Here is a 16,496-nt window from a genome sequence, read left to right on the forward strand (position 1 = left end):
AGGCAGTAGAAATATATAACAATCTTCTCATAGACCAGGACCACCGGTTATACCTGTTAATGTCAAGATAAGCCTTTGGTTCTTGTGGAAGACTGTAAGATAGTCTACCTTCACATTCATCTTGAAAGTAAAATGGATCTAATTAAATCAAAAAGTGTGATCTGTTGTTCTGATTCTTGCCCCCAGCAGTGACCCTGACCTGGTGTTCAACATCCCCTAGTGCTTTGTCAAACAGGCATGAACTGCCATTGGTGACCCAATGCAGAAGTTCCAGACAGAAGCTGGCCCTGTGCTTTTTGCTTCAGAGTGTGGACCTGTTTGCTTAAGGACTGATAATTCACAAAGATTGGGTACTATTTATATAAAAATGTTTAAGAACCTTGGGATAAGCGTGCAGAGATAGGTTCTAAGAATACAGTGGGATATTCCTGAACATTCTTCTTCAGTGGGAGCCTGTTTATAAGGACTCTCAGTGACTTCTCCAGCAGTCTACTGGTAGGAGACCTTACAGACATGTAGGACTCTCAACAGTGGGACATCAGGGAAGGAGGTAGACAGGACACTGTAATGCAGGGTGGCCTGTGGAAGGACAGCTTTATTTCTCCTGGCTGTTGATCATTCCTGTTGTTGGTTGGCTGCGGTAACCCATGGTTACTCACGTTCAGAAACCAAGTCTGACGCAGAGTTCTGACATAGGCAGCCACATGTAGAAAACCCTTTTGTAGAGTAAAGCATGCCTCAGCAGGCTCTGGTGTGCATGAGAAAATTTGTGATGGTTCAGAACAAAAGTAGGTTTCCCTGAAAGAACCATGTCACACCGTAGGTGACAAAAACCTGAAAAGATTGAGGTCTCAGATGAGGGATCAAAGAGGGACTTTCCAAATCAAGAAGTGCAAGCTCTAGCTAGTTCCTGTCAGGCTGTGCTTTAGTACACATGGCACACAGACTGTAAGAGATCTCCAGGAGTACTGCGGAGATCATGGAGTGAGTGCTGAGGAAAAGAACGAGTCACTAGGTGAAGTGCTTACAGTGAGAGGATATGAACCATGTGAAAAGCCAGGTAAGCCAGGCGTGATGGATGCCTTTAATCCTAGCACTTGGGAGGTAAAGGCAGGTAGATCTCTGAGTTGAGGCTAGCCTGGTCTACAGAATGAGTTACAGGAAAGCCAGGGCTACACAGAGAAATGCAGTCACAAAAAACAAACTGAAAAGTGTAGGGAGGCAGAAAGGGGAGAATCCTGGGATTCACTGACCAGCCAATCTAGTTGAAACATTCAGCTTTAGTGTCAGTGAGAGACTTTGTCTTTAAAAAAAAAAGTTTTTTTTTTTTTGTTTTTTTTTTTTTTTTAATAAAATTAAGGCAGAGAAGCAACTGAGGAAGATACCTCAGGCTGACCTGTGATCTACACACACAGCCACAAAGAAGAAAAAACAATACTGAGTAAAAGCCTGAGTCAGGCTAAAAGCTCATCCAGTGAGAGAACAGAGAGGAGGGTAACAGTTGGGGCGTTTTTAGCCTGTGTATAGAATCATTTGATTTTCAAGCTCTGTGGTGTGAAACTCCAGTTCCTTATTTTAGTTACTTTGTGTTTTTTTATTGCACACACTAGACAATGGGATGGAGGTGTGCTGAATCCCAGGCAGTCATGAGCTAGTATGTATAGAACAGTGGCAAGTGAGTGGGTATCACTCTTCCTGTCCAGCCAGCACCTACTTCTCCCATTCTCTCAGGTCCTCACCACTCCTTAGGTGGAAGCTCAAGTGTAGCTCAAGAGAAGGACTAGAACTCTGCCTGAGCTCCGGAAATGTGCAGAAGGGACTTCGGTAGCTGTGATAGACTGATGCCACTAGAGAAAGCAATGGAAGGACATGTTGAACTCTGGAGCATCACACTGTTTCCTGAGTTGAAAGCATGTACCCACACAAGTTATTTTATTTGCAAAAGAAGCAGAGTATTGGGCCAGAGATGTGGCTCAGTGGTTAAGAGCACAAACTGCTCTTATGTAGGACCCAGGTTTGGTTCCCAGCACCCATGTCAAGTGGCTCACAACCACCTATAATTCCAACTCCAGGGGAATTTGTCTTCTATGCTTGGGCACTGCACATACCCACACACATGCATATAGTTAATACTAAAAGTAAGTCGTTAAAAAAGAGCAGAAGACTGCATTATGCTGTCAATCTTGTTTTATTTTTAAAATTTACATTTCACATGTGTGTGCGGGTGTGCATGTGCGTTTGTGTGGAGACTAGAGGACATTCAGTTGTCATTCCTCTGTTGCTTTTTGAGACAGAGTCTTTCATGACCTAGAATTCACGGATTCCATTAGACTGGCTGTGGGACAAGCTTCAGAGATCAGCCTATTTCCATCTCCCCGTTGGATTACACACACTTCACCAACTTTTCTCATGTGGGTTCTGGGGATTGAACAGGGGTCCTCCTGCTTTCACAAGCACTTTAGTGACTGAACCGTCTCCCCAGCCCTAAAATTTCTATTGGAGACAGGGAATGTTTTTGAGTTGTTTATTTGTTTGTTTGGAGACTGGGTTGCACTATGTAGCTCTGGCTATCCTGGACCAGGTCTTGAATGCACAGGGCTGTTATATAGAGAAACCCTTTCTTGAAATAAAAAGATTCTGTTTTCATACTAATTCTCTAGTTGCTGCCTTTACCTTTTTCTCGTTGTGTAGATATGAGATTGCATTGTAGGAAAGACCCCCCCCCCCCCCAGAGGGTAGAGAGTTGCCGAAATCTTGTGTTGAGAGCTACCACTCCCTGGAAACTGTTCTCACTAAAGGTTTGTTTCCTCTTGTAGGACACCATGAAACTCCTCTGTCTGCATCCACCAAGATGCTGGAGAGATTTCCTAACAACCTGCCCAAACATCGAGAAAATGTGATCCCTGCTGACTCGGACAAAAGGAGCTTTGAGGAAGTGAGTGGTAGTGAAGCAGTAGCTCTAGCTCCTCCTAACAACAGGTGCTAGGGAGCCAGGTCAGGGCCTCTGCTGGTCCACCCCAGATCTTCTCATAGCATCCCTAGTCCTGAAGCCAAGGAGGATAGAGTAGAAAGGGCCCCTGAGCAGAAGCTGGGAGCTGAGTCCTCAAAGCACTCAGACTTGGTGTTTTGTCTCCATCTTTTGGTGTGTCCCATTGCTTTCCTGGTCAGATATCAGAGTGTCGGGGAGACTTCTTTTGTGGCCTGCATGGCCAGCAAAGGAGACTTGGAGGTTTCTGAAGTCCTTGGTAAGCTAGCTACTCAGGCCTGAACTCCTGCAGCTTTCCTGAGAAGGGAGGAAGAATGGAGAAGACTAGGGAGGTTTTGAAGAATGAGAGCTACTATTTTGGGTCATCTGGTTTAACAAATCACTTGAGAGACTATCTATGTATGTATGTATGTATGTAGTTTGTTTTTCAAAACAAGGTCTCATTATATAGTACTCTTGGAACACACCATGTAGAACAGGCTGGCCTTGAACTCACGAATCTACCTACCCTCTGTCTCCTATATTCTGGAATTAAAGACAGGTACCACAACAGCTGGCTTTAGGTTTTATTTAAAAGCAGAGGAATAGTACAGTCTTTTAAGTTCAAGGCACAGTGTCTCTGCTCATCACCAATAATAGTAGCTGAGTTGGAGGAAGAGGCTGATTTCTAAAATAGGGTTCCTGAATTGCATTGCTCTAAGATTTTATTAAAGTCCTGAATATTTATTATTGTATATTTACAAAACTATAATGAAAAAAATAAGAGAATACAATTAATCTTATACTCAGAGGTAGCCATAGTCAAATTTTATATTTAACCATCTGAGCTTGAGCAAAGGGGTCTTTGAAATTTTTTTTTACATTGGTGTGTGTGTGTGTGTATGTGTGTATGTGTGTATGTGTGTATGTGTGTATGTACGTACATATATGTCATGGTACAAGTGTGAAAATCAGGACAACTTGCAGAAATCTTTTTTTTCTTTCACCCAGAGATCAAACTCAGATTGTCAGACTGGCAAGTGTCTTTAGCCACTGAGCCATCTCGCTGGTATAAACAAAGGGCTGAAGAGGCTAGAAGCTGGAGTTAAAGGTGGCTGCAAGACAGCCTGATGTGGGTCCTGGGAACCAAACTCAGATCCTCTGCAGCATCAGTACCTGAATTTAACCACTGAGCCACTCCACCAGTACCTGAATTTAACCACTCCAGCCCCACAACTGTCCTTTTAAAACACTCTGGAACAGTTAATATCTAAGTAAATGTTCTCCTGTCACATGCTCAGCACAGATTGCTCAGCCACATGCTACATACCAAACAAGCCATACTCCCCACGCAGGACACACTATAAGGGAGGCATGGACACAAGAGGTGTATACCTGCATGGACTCAGATAGCAACTGGAAGGGGAGAGAAGGGCATCAAAAGCTGATGTCTTGCAGGAGAGACTGTAGTGATGCAAGCATGTGGAAAAACCCGTGTGCAGGACTGGAGAGATGGCTCAGTGGTTAAGAGCGTACATGGACTGCTCTTCCAGGGGTCCTGAGTTCAATTCCCAGCACCCATATGGCAACTCACAACCATTTGTAATGGGATCTGATGCCCTTTTCTGGTGTGTCTGAAGATAGCTACAGTGTACTTACATACATAAGTATGTAATAAATAAACACATCTTTAAAAAAAGAAAAGAAAAGGAAAACCCAGTGTGCAAGGCCAGGAAGCTGTGTGTTAGCTTTGTTGGACAAACAGAGAACACTAGCTGTTTGTGTACAGATCAGTGCGTCTTTCTAAACTGTTCCAGGAAACCTCTGAGGTTCTGAGAAACTTGGAAGGAAGCAACAACATGCTTATCTGATTTAATTTGGAGCTTCTGTGAGCATTTACTTTTTGTTTATTTTTCATAAGCATTAATAAAGGCATCCGATACTTTTCTCTAACTTTGGAAAAACAACCTAAAGAAGTAGCTTTATTGCTTCATTGTTAGGTTTGCTAGGTACATGCCTGCACATATGTACAACCTTGTTTTTTGTTGATGTGAGTGTATGTGTTTATAGTATGGGGGGTGTGCATAAGTGTAAGGAGGCTACAAGATGTTGGGTGTTCTGTTCTCTCTCACCACCTTATTCCCTTGAAGCAGTCTCTGACTCTGGAGCCAAACTGATGATCAGCAAGCTCCAGTGATCCCCCTGTCTCCACCTTCAACCCACTGACAGGGTTAGGGTGCACATACACTTCTACTACATCTGGCTTTTATGTAGGTTCTTGGGATTTGAACTCATATCTTCATACTTGTACAGTCTTGCTTTGTTTTTGTGGTTTCATTTGTTTGTTTGTGGTGTGGGGATTAAATCCAGGAAAGGTGAAAAGGTATCAAATTGATGACCAACTTTCACTAGACTTTTTTCTATATATGACTTAGGTGATTTTACAGTTTTCCTTAACTAGCAAATCTACTATCAAAGGAGTTGTAATGAAAATTTTTGAAGAATGTCAGGGTCTAAAGGTATTTCCAAATATATTGTTCTAACATCTCTGAACAATGACAGCATCACTGTAGAATTGTATGTTCTTTCATAGCAATTGCTTAAAAAGAGGCAACAGTTATCTGATCCATCAGAATTTTGATGAACTAGAAAATAATTCATTTTAGTCCTACATTTTAAATATACATGGCTTCTCTTGAGTGCTAAGTTCATCTATATCTGGCTAGACATTTAGAAAATCTCTTCCATACAAGGTTATCAACCTAGTTGGCCAGACTTCAGACAACACACCAACCACTGTATCCCAGGATGTAGAAGAGAAGATGCCCCATGCCCCTGCCAAGCCTGAGGCCCCTGTGGACTCCATGCTCAAGGACATGGCCACTATTATCCTGAGCACCTTCCTGCTTGTTGGATGGGTGGCGTTCATCATCACTTACCCCCTGGTAAGACTTGATCTTTCTTAGAATCCTCCAAGTTCTGGTACCTTTCTGTCAGTTACTGGGTGCCAGTGGGGGCCACACAAAAGCAGGCAACATGTTTCATATTTACAAGTCAATATTTGAGCCACATGTGTTACACACTTTTAATTATAGCACTTGGAGGTTAAGGCTAGCCTGGTCTACATAGCAAGTCAAAAACCATCCAGATTTATATTGTGAAAAAAAAAGAAATATTTGCTCATCTTCAAAAACATCATTAGAGATACTAGTTTCTCATAAAAGGACAGTTTGGGTTGCTTTTTTAAAAGATTTATTTATTTTATGTATATGAGTATACTGTAGCTGTCTTCAGACACACCAGAAGGAGGGCATCGGATACCATTACAGATGGTTGTGAGCCACTGTGTGGTTGCTGGGAATTGAGCTCAGGACCTCTGGAAGAGCAGCTAGTGCTCTTAACCACTGAGCCATCTCTCCAGCTCCCAAAAGGATCTTAATGTTTTTAAAGAAAGGGTATACTAGCTGATATATAACCCTGCCTAAGATCATTTAAAGTACTTAATTGAATCTTGTTTTTAAAGGAAGGGATATGTTTGAGTAGGTAAGACAATAGTCTTCTTAGCAAGTTGTTCAAGCCTGTGGAATTGTCTCCTCAGAATACCAGCACACAGGCAGCTCCCATCTCCATCAGGTAGGGAAGACGGAGACGTTGTATGCTTTGCTCTCTGTGGGCAAAGTGCCATTGCCTAATCTTTTTAACCTCACACAGTCCTGTGAGGTCATTATTATTTATTCTCTGTCCACAGAAGAAGAAACTAGCCTCAGGGAGGCTATGTGCCTTCCTGGGCTACTAGGTGGCACGTTCAGAACTTTGACCCTGGATTCAAAAAAAGCTAGAAAAGTCCTCTTTAGCCCACCTTCCATGCCCAGACAAGAATGCTCACAGACCACTGATGCTTCTCATGATGGTGAAGCAAAGCTTTCAGAGTACTGAGAAGAGGGCGCTGGCAGCAGGATGATGGGACTATAGGATCTTAGGAGCAGGATCTTAGCCAGGCACCAGGTTCAGCCCCACCCACACTGCCTCATTCTGGATCACAGCTTCCAGCCTGCCTTCTAGACTTCAGGCCACCCTGTTCTAACCTCTATTCAGACACAGCTCCTCCTGGTGGCCACTCAGTCTCACTAGCCCCCTCCAGGGTTAGACTGTGGGCCCTACAGAAGAGGAAGATTACTGAATTCTGTCTCGTTATGGCTTCTCTCTGGCCTTGTGCCTTAGCATTCAGATAAAGTCTGCCTGCCTCATTGGTCACATGGAATACCTTTCCCTCTGACTTGTTTCTACTTGGAACTAGCTACACCAGCCTGGATGTGGGTTTCTCTTCACAGAGCATGCATCAGCAGCGCCAGCTCCAACACCAGCAGTTCCAGAAGGAACTGGAGAAAATTCAACTCCTGCAGCAGCAGCAGCAGCTGCCCTTCCACCCCCATGGAGACCTTACCCAGGACCCTGAGTTCCTGGATTCCTCTGGCCTCTTCTCAGAGAGCTCAGGCACCAGCAGCCCCAGCCCATCCCCCAGAGCCTCCAACCACTCCCTCCACTCCAGCAGCTCTGCCTCCAAGGCCGGCACCAGTGCCTCCCTGGAACAGGATGATGAGGGTAATGGGAGTTCCCTGTTGCATCTGGAAGCAACCATGCCCTTTCCAGATTCCTGAGGGCTCACCATGTTCTTTCTCCTCTGGCTTTCTCCCACCTACTGGTCTCTGGGATAAAAGACTGTGAACTGTTAAAAGGGAAGTTTCCCCATCTGGCTTAAGTGAATTCTTGAGAGCAGCCACTGACCAGGTTCAGAAGTAATGCAATGGCTCATCTTCCTCTGGGGAGTGGGCTTAGCCTTTGTCAGGCCACAGACTGGGAGGATTGCCACACAGATTGTGAGGAGCCTCAGGGTTTCTAGTTCTAAGCAGTCTCTTTGTCTTACTGTCAGACCACACTGGGATGTTTTAGATATGGATCTTTGAGGTAGACGTTGTTGTTTACCATTAACTAAATACGAGGTTCCACAGAGAATCCTTCTGAGGAAATGTAAAGATAATGTAGAGGCAGAAATAGAATGTAGGAGCAAAATGCTGGGGAGGACGCAATCAGTGGTCCTGAGCATAAAAGAGCAGTGGGCCTAACTCTCGCCCACAGGAATCTGGGAATATAGACCCTCGTAAACCCCACATCTTACTCAGAAATCTGACGCCTTTCACTCTCAAAGTTCTTAGGTAGTGTCTGTTTAAAATGACCTCTTTTTTCCTGTTTTGTCCCAGATGAGGAAACCAGAATGGTGATTGTTGGAAAAATTTCGTTCTGCCCCAAGGATGTACTGGGCCATGGAGCTGAGGGCACAATTGTATACAAGTGAGTAGTGAGGCCCAGTCCCCCAGCTATGTGAATCTTGTCAGGTTCCTGAGGCATAACAGGGTCAAAGTGATGATTGAGGCAGGTGAGCCTTGCCTCCAGTGAGCTCCCACACTGTCTTAAGAGTTTCTGTTGCTGTGATAAAATATCATAACCAGAAGCAACTTGGGGAAGAAGGGGCTTATTTTCCTCACACTTCCACACCACAGTCAGGATGGGAACTCAAGGCAGGAACTGAAATAGAAGCTATAGAGAAGGCTGCTTACTGGCTTGCTCAGACTGTCTCTTATATACCCCAAGACCACCTGCCCAGGGGTGGGACCCCTCACAATGTGCTGGGCAGTCACCAATTCAGAAAGCATACTACAGAATTGCCCCTCAGTTGAGAATCTGTCTTCCTGAATGAATCTAGTTTGTGTCAAGTTGACTTGGTGCTAGTAAGGACAGCAACTGTGGGTTGCTGGTGGTTGGCTAGGGCCTCTGGGCCTTGAAGCTGAGGTGGCTGATACTGGAATAAGGAACGTTGGTATCTTACAGAGCTGTTCTCATGCCTACAGCTCAATGTGCACTAACCAGACTCAGCTACTACTCTTGTCCTACAGAGGTATGTTTGACAACCGTGATGTGGCCGTGAAGAGGATCCTCCCTGAGTGTTTCAGCTTTGCAGACCGTGAGGTCCAGTTGCTTCGAGAATCAGATGAGCACCCGAATGTGATCCGCTACTTTTGCACAGAGAAGGACCGGCAGTTCCAGTACATTGCCATTGAATTGTGTGCAGCTACCCTGCAGGAGGTGGGTCTGGCTGGCCTTCTAGTGCCCAGGGTCAGTGACAGCTTTGCCACGGTCACTAGCCTCTTTTCCTACTAACTGGCATCTGTTCAGGAAGTATATATTTTATATTCATATGTATGTTATATATGTATAATCTCCGTCCGCTTGAACACCAGCCACAAATACAGAGAGTCCTGAAGGTTATGTGCTGTGACCTTGCCAGTGTATCTCTTACAGTATGTGGAGCAGAAGGACTTCGCCCACCTTGGCCTAGAGCCCATCACCTTGCTTCATCAGACCACCTCAGGCCTGGCACACCTGCATTCTCTCAACATTGGTACGAGTATCCTCTTTGCCAGGCTAAAAGGACCAGGGTGGGATGGCTTCCTGACCTTCATAGGAGAAAGGGGTGTTTAAGTGGTCTCTTGACAGGTTGTATAGGAATTTGAGAAAGCCTTAGTAATTGAACACTGAACATTTTGAAGATGACAACAGGTATTTAGGAGGCTGACAAAGACCCACAACCCTCGTAGGAAGCTGGGGTCACTCATGGTAAGCATGAATGAATTGGGGTTCTCTCCTAGTTCACAGAGACCTGAAGCCCCACAACATTCTCCTCTCCATGCCCAACGCACATGGCAGGATCAAGGCGATGATCTCTGACTTTGGCCTCTGCAAGAAACTGGCAGTGGGCAGGCACAGTTTCAGCCGCCGCTCAGGGGTCCCTGGCACTGAAGGGTGGATCGCCCCAGAGATGCTGAGTGAAGACTGCAAGGAGAACCCTGTAAGTAAATGGGGATATTTTTAAGGAAAAGTACAGTACCATCCCATCATATTTTAAAGTTTGGGTGCCAGGCATATGCTTACAGAATGACGTCCCTTTTAAACTTCTCATGTTTCATGTTCTGAGAAAGACAGATGTGAACAGTGCCTTTCCCCAACCCTTCCGTCACTTTTACTCCCTTTTGCTTTGGGAACCTGGAGAGTCAGGCCTTGTCTACGATGAGCAGACCTCTAATTTTCATTTGTCTGTTTTGTTTCCCAGACTTTTGTTTAAAGAATTGTTAGACATACAAAACATTGAAAGAATGTTACGTACTTTCACCCTGACTCACTATTAATACTTAGTACATTTGTCTGTCTTCTGTATTTACCTCCGGCTGCACCGTGTTCTTAAGGAGCAGGTGTCTCGGCCTCTTATCCCTACATGCTGCAGCCCTGTCTCCTAAGGACAGAACTCCCACGACATTGCTGCCACACTTGAGCAGTCCATCTCCCTGTCCTGTCTCCTGACAGCCAGTCCATGCTCACATTCCCTCAGCAACGTGAAAGGCCCCCAGGTTTTTCAGAACTGGTTTTATATTCCAGGACTCCATCGAGTTCTGAATTGACTGTATCTCTGCATTCCCAGCAGCCTCCCTACCTGTTCTGTTCTCAGATGCTTACTCTTGAGAAGCCCTTGAATGCCTCATTCTAAGCTACTTGCTTGTTTCCTCATGGCATTGCCTCACAGCTCTCTTTATATTTTCTATAAGCTAGAAATTAGATCTAGAGGCTTTTTTTGATTCAAGAGAAGAGGCAGGTAGATCTCTGAGTTCAAGGCCAGCCTGGTCTACACAGTGAGTTCCATTATTCCCAGGGCTACACAGGAAAACCCTGTCTTGAAAAACAAAACAACTGTGTAAGTTCAAGAGAAATGTTTCAGGCAAGAATAGATTGCAAGTCACTGCCAAGGGTGAATGTAATGGTGTATTTTACCCTGATCAGTGATGCTAACTTGGGGCACCTGGCAGAGCCAGCATCCCAGGTTGTTAGCCCATAAGCCAGTGACCTTGACATCAATCAGAACACTAGGGCAATACTACAGAGTGTCCCTTTGCTGTTTTGGACAATTCATTCATTAGCCACTTATCAGCGGGGGCTGAAGTGAAGTCAGGGCTATGAGTGAAGTGATGGTGGACTGAGGCCTCCTACTCTGCATTTCTTTCAGACCTACACAGTGGACATCTTCTCTGCAGGCTGTGTCTTTTACTACGTCATCTCTGAGGGCAACCATCCTTTTGGCAAATCCTTGCAGCGGCAGGCCAACATCCTCCTGGGTGCCTGCAGCCTTGACTGCTTCCACTCAGACAAGCACGGTAAGCAGGTGGACTGGGTGGCAACACCTTCCAACATATTGCCTGTCTGGCCTTAGGAAATGCTGACCCATACAGAGCTGATGGAGGCTGACTGAGAGGAACTGCAGAGGCACTGACCTAGGGAAGGCACCCTGTGGAGACTCCTGATCAGAGGGCCTTACTGGCATGTGGGAGGACCTGTGCTCTGTACACTGGACTCTGTTGTATGAGGACCATGGATAGAAGACATAGTCTGAGCAGCAGGGATAGAGAGGTTGTCCTTGCTCTGCTGACTTGGACACCATACATACTTCCTCCTGATTGGGAAGTTTGCTAGAGTATATTAGACCAAAGCACCCCAGTATGAAAAAATTAAAATGAATTCATTGTTTTGCTTACGAGTTTTTTTTCTTATTCATTGTAGAAAAACACATTAGTATAAAGACCCATATTTTCATTATACAAGGATGGATATCTGCTGTCAATTCTTTTGGGTATATTATTCTAGTTACTTATCTAGATATGTGTACTTTTATAAAAATGCATCTGGGAGTAGTAGCATACACCTTTAATCCCAGCACATCAGAGGCATGTGCTATAAATCTATAAATTTGAGCCCAGCCTGATCTACATAGTGAGTTCTAGGACAGCCAAGATTGCACAACTACAAAAAGATGGGGTTAAGGGGTTAGCAAGATGGCTCAGTGTTAAAGGCACTTGCCTGAACACCTGATGACCAGAGTTTAATCCCCAGGACCCACCCACATAAGAGAAGGAGAGAACTAATTCCTACATGTTGTCCTCTGACTTCCACATGCGTGCTGTGTCACATATACTTGTCTTCCCCTATACACAAATAAATAAATGTTAAAAAAAAAAAAAAAAAGAAGAAGAAGAGGGGTTAAGGCTAAGGGTGGTTGAACATACCTGTAATCCTAACACTTAGGATGCTGAATCTCAAATTTGAGACCAGCCTAGGATACACAGGGAGTTCCAGGTAAGCCTGAGCTGATAGGCTCCTGGTAGGGGCAGGGATGGGGTTCAGTCATACATTTACAACAGTCTCAGTTTTTCAACTTCATCTTTATTGGGTGTTTTGTTTTGTTTTGTTTTGTTTAAATAGTCAGGGTCTTTTTGTGTAGTCCAGGCTAGCTTAAGTCTTCTTGTGTAAGTCAGACTAGTTTCAAAATCATGGTCCTCCTGCCTCAGCTTCCTGAGTACTGGTATTACAAGCCCATTGTGCCTGACCTTCACCATCTTTTTAACCATCCAGACCCCCATTGTCCTTTTAACAGCTCAGATTTGGGATATTTTTAGTCACTACTTTTCACAAACCACATAGTGAAAATCTGTTACCAACTAATGTTTGGTATGAGTTCTTCATTATTTTATTACAATCAACTCCTGAAGCATAAGGTTGTATCAAAGGGCATACAGGGGCTGGGGAGATGGCTCTGTGGGTAAAGTGCTTACCACAAAAACATGAGGACTTGAGTTTGGATCCTCAGTACCCATATTTAAAAAAAAAAAAAAAAAAAGCCTGATACCATGCATCTGTGACCCCAGGACTGGAGAGACAGAAACAGGAAGATACTGTGGCTTGCTGGGCAGCCAGGCTGGCTGAATTAGTGATCCCAAGTTCAGTGCAAGACTCTAACCTCATAAAACAAGGTGGAAAGCAACTAAGAGAGATATTTGGCATAAGCCTCTAACCTCTGTATGCATGCATACACACAAACATGTGCATGTATATACAACAGAAGCATACAACTGTAGGGGCCACATAAATGTGTAAGACTTCTGATAGTTCATTTAGTTATAGGTTGGAAATAATGGTTGTTTATTCTCCTTCTCTTTAGAGGATGTCATTGCTCGTGAATTGATAGAGAAAATGATTGCAATGGATCCCCAGCAGCGACCCTCTGCAAAGCACGTGCTAAAACACCCATTCTTCTGGAGCCTGGAAAAGCAGCTCCAGTTCTTCCAGGTACCTGGGTCTGTTTCTCCATCAAAATCCCAATGTCTTCCAGATTCTCAAAAGGTAGAAAGCACAAAGAGAAAAACCTATTGCCTACAACCTAGACAAATGTGATTTACATTCATGCTAGTAAATTCGATGTGTAAAGGGACTATATTAGAATGGCTCACACAGTACAGGTTAGGTAGTCTAGAGAGACTGAGAGCCAGTAGCTGCTCAGTCCACAAAACTGGGCTGCCTCAGCAGTTAGTCTACACTGAAGACCTGGAGATTAGAGACCCCTGGTTTTAGGCCACAGTGGAAGGCCAATGCCAGTGTTGCTGATGCCAGGGAAGGGCAGCAGCAGCAACAAAATGGGATCGGTGTTCCTGCCAGCAAGAATCAGAGGCCATCGGGCAAGACTGCTTCCCTGAGACCTCTGTATAGCAGCCACCTGTCAGGATGCTGCCCATGCTGGGAGAAGGCCCTTTGCTCTAGGCTAATCCTTTCTAGAATTGTCCTCACAGACCCACCCAGGTGTGTCTTAGTTGACAACTAAAATTAACTGTCACAATTTAAATGTTTTCATATAAATAGTAGTGTAACTGGGATCAAACTATATATATTGTTATATCCTGCTTTTTAAAACATATACATAAAATTATGACTATAACATTCTATCAAATGAGTGTACCCAATTTTTTTATTTCTTTAAAAGATTAGAGCCGGGTGGTGGTGGCGCACGCCTTTAATCCCAGCACTTGGGAGGCAGAGGCAGGCGGATTTCTGAGTTCGAGGCCAGCCTGGTCTACAGAGTGAGTTCCAGGACAGCCAGGGCTACACAGAGAAACCCTGTCTCGAAAAACCAAAAAAAAAAAAAAAAAAAATTAGATTTTTACATTTAATAGATTAATACATATATGCGTGTATATATACATATGTATATGTGTGTATATATATATATATGTGTATATATGTATACACACACACACACACCATGTACGTGCCCTGGTACCCACAGAGGCTAGCATGGTGTATTGGCTCCCTGAAACAAGGTAGAGATGATTGTAGGCTGCCACACGGGGCCCGGAAACCAAACCTAGTCCCCTGTGAGAGCATGAAGTTCCTAACTATTGAGCCTTATTTAGAAGCAAATCAGATACCATATCATTTCACTCAGTGTCATAAATTCAAACATCCTAAGTTTTTTTTCTATTGTCTTTTACTCAAATCTCATTTTGTTTAGGATACACTTTGGGGCTAAAATTTAAGATCAATGGCTCAGAACTCCTTTGGCAAGTGACAGCTCTGTGGTTCTGTGACATTGCTAAGTGGCTTTGTGTAGACTATTTGAGGGTGTTAGGTGGCATGAGATGACTAGACCACGAAGAGCGTGAGGTTGGAGCAGCAGGGTTTTCTCCTGGAAAGCACACTGACTTAGAATGGACACTCACATTGTCTGGAGGTTAGCAGGGGCCTTGCCCCAGAACATATGCCCCTGGAAGGCAGGAGTTTCTGGATCACCACTGTTCTATCCCAAGCACCTACAAAGGACACTGCCTGGCCGGTTGCTGGTGTTTAGTAATCATTCAGATGTCTTTGGGGTGAAGGGTCCAGTATCTTATTCCAGGGCAGCAGTGGGTATGTGCAGCATCATGATTGGTCACTGTGTGCTACAGGATATAACATGAAAATTCTCAAGTCTAGGTCACTAGACAAAACAGACAACAGAAATAAAACATATATGAAGACCTTAACTCACATGAAATAGTTAGTGTAGCCAAATTATATATCTGAGAAAGACAGCTGGCTTCTGTTCTGTCAACCAGCTATAATTAAAGTAGTTATTTTGCAGCTCTGAAACATGTTTTCACCATGTCCATACCCATACTGGGACAGTTCAGTCTACAAAGACAGACAGACAGACAGACATGCACATATATGAAAAAATTATTCAGTCTGATTTTGCCTTTATCAAAGAACTATGTGGCTGACTCCCAAGGGATCAGCATTGCTGTGGGGCTCAGCATTCTGTCTCATAACAGTCTTACTGGCAGGGGCTCCGAAAGGCTAGTACATAGGGTACCTGCCCCTTCCCTCCTATAGGGCTTGAAGCCTAGTAGAGCCAGATCCCACACCTACCTCCCAGTACTCTTGAAAAGAGAGTTCTTTATAGCTTTTCTAGTGCTCAGGTGAGGAGTTGTGACCTTCTGGCTAGCCACTGAGATGTCCTGTTTCAAGGATATCTGAAGCACAGGATGAGTCAAGCTTTCCGCTTTATGCTTTGGCTCCCTGGAGAATGTGTTTTGTAGCCGTAGCTCTGTGTGAATGTGCTTTGTGTGGATGTGTGCCCTGCATACAGGTCCACCTCTATAACATCTCTCTCTCTCGTCATGGAAGGGATATCTGCAAGTTTGTCCCAGTGAGTGACAGGTATATCTGCTCACAGGGAAAGTCAGTGGATCAGGGTAGGTGCCTGCTGCCTACCTTTGAGGAGCCTGCAGCCTAGGCCTAAGAGGAATGTCAGTTTGCTGACAACTCTCACTCCAGTGCCTGCTCTGTAGCTCAGTGTGGACAAACCCCAAATCCCTACCCTGACCAGCGCCTGTTTCTTGTTTTCCCTCACAGGATGTGAGTGACCGAATAGAAAAGGAGGCCTTAGACGGCCCGATCGTGCGGCAGTTGGAGAGAGGCGGGAGAGCTGTGGTCAAGATGGACTGGCGGGAGAACATCACTGTCCCCCTGCAGACAGGTGACCATGCTGAAGGCGAGAGGAGACATTTTGAAAGCTGCAGCTATTTCTGAGAACTTGATGTAGACAACGCAGCTCCCACTGTTGGAGTTCCGAATGCCTCTTGTTGGATTTGAAACTCATTTGAGCATGTCCTTGTGGTCCTGGTCCAAGGATTCAGCTTTATGTTTGTCCCATGCGTGGCAGGTTGGTGGTAACACTGTGCTCTAAGACGCTGAACTCCAGATGACCAACCGCCTTTACTTAGGTCTGAGAGGTAGCATCTTTCGTCCTGACTTGAGAGTTTGTATCACTTTAGTCTGGTTGCAAGAGCTCAGGAATTCTCTGTGAAAATGTACTTGCTTAACCATCACACCTCTTAATGTTTTCTCTAGATCTGCGCAAATTCAGAACCTACAAAGGTGGCTCTGTCAGAGATCTCCTCCGAGCCATGAGAAATAAGGTACAGGGCTTATGGGGACTTTGGGGAAGTTAGCTACAGCGAGATTGCTGCCTTATAGTCATTTCTGTGCATCTTTTTCTCACAATGGTTCCTACCTTGTAGAGGCTGGGCAGCCTCAGTTGGGTTTGACAGGTATTTAAGTT

General features: G+C 44.6%; 1 protein-coding gene across 2 annotated transcripts in view; it reads left to right on the forward strand.

Annotated features, from left to right (window-relative positions):
- Ern1 (endoplasmic reticulum to nucleus signaling 1) overlaps positions 1-16,496 on the forward strand; it is a 91,725-nt gene that overhangs the window by 70,143 nt on the left and 5,086 nt on the right. For both annotated transcript variants that reach the window (XM_034505933.2, XM_076935599.1), the window contains 11 exons: positions 2,817-2,935; positions 5,719-5,910; positions 7,297-7,567; positions 8,224-8,314; positions 8,917-9,106; positions 9,323-9,422; positions 9,670-9,869; positions 11,076-11,223; positions 13,062-13,189; positions 15,788-15,911; positions 16,286-16,353. In XM_034505933.2, the coding sequence (XP_034361824.1) occupies positions 2,817-2,935; positions 5,719-5,910; positions 7,297-7,567; positions 8,224-8,314; positions 8,917-9,106; positions 9,323-9,422; positions 9,670-9,869; positions 11,076-11,223; positions 13,062-13,189; positions 15,788-15,911; positions 16,286-16,353 (1,631 nt within the window). The remainder of the gene's footprint in view (positions 1-2,816; positions 2,936-5,718; positions 5,911-7,296; positions 7,568-8,223; positions 8,315-8,916; positions 9,107-9,322; positions 9,423-9,669; positions 9,870-11,075; positions 11,224-13,061; positions 13,190-15,787; positions 15,912-16,285; positions 16,354-16,496) is intronic.

This window comes from Arvicanthis niloticus, chromosome 6 (genome assembly GCF_011762505.2).
Source record: "Arvicanthis niloticus isolate mArvNil1 chromosome 6, mArvNil1.pat.X, whole genome shotgun sequence".
NCBI classification, from domain to species: Eukaryota; Metazoa; Chordata; class Mammalia; order Rodentia; family Muridae; genus Arvicanthis; species Arvicanthis niloticus.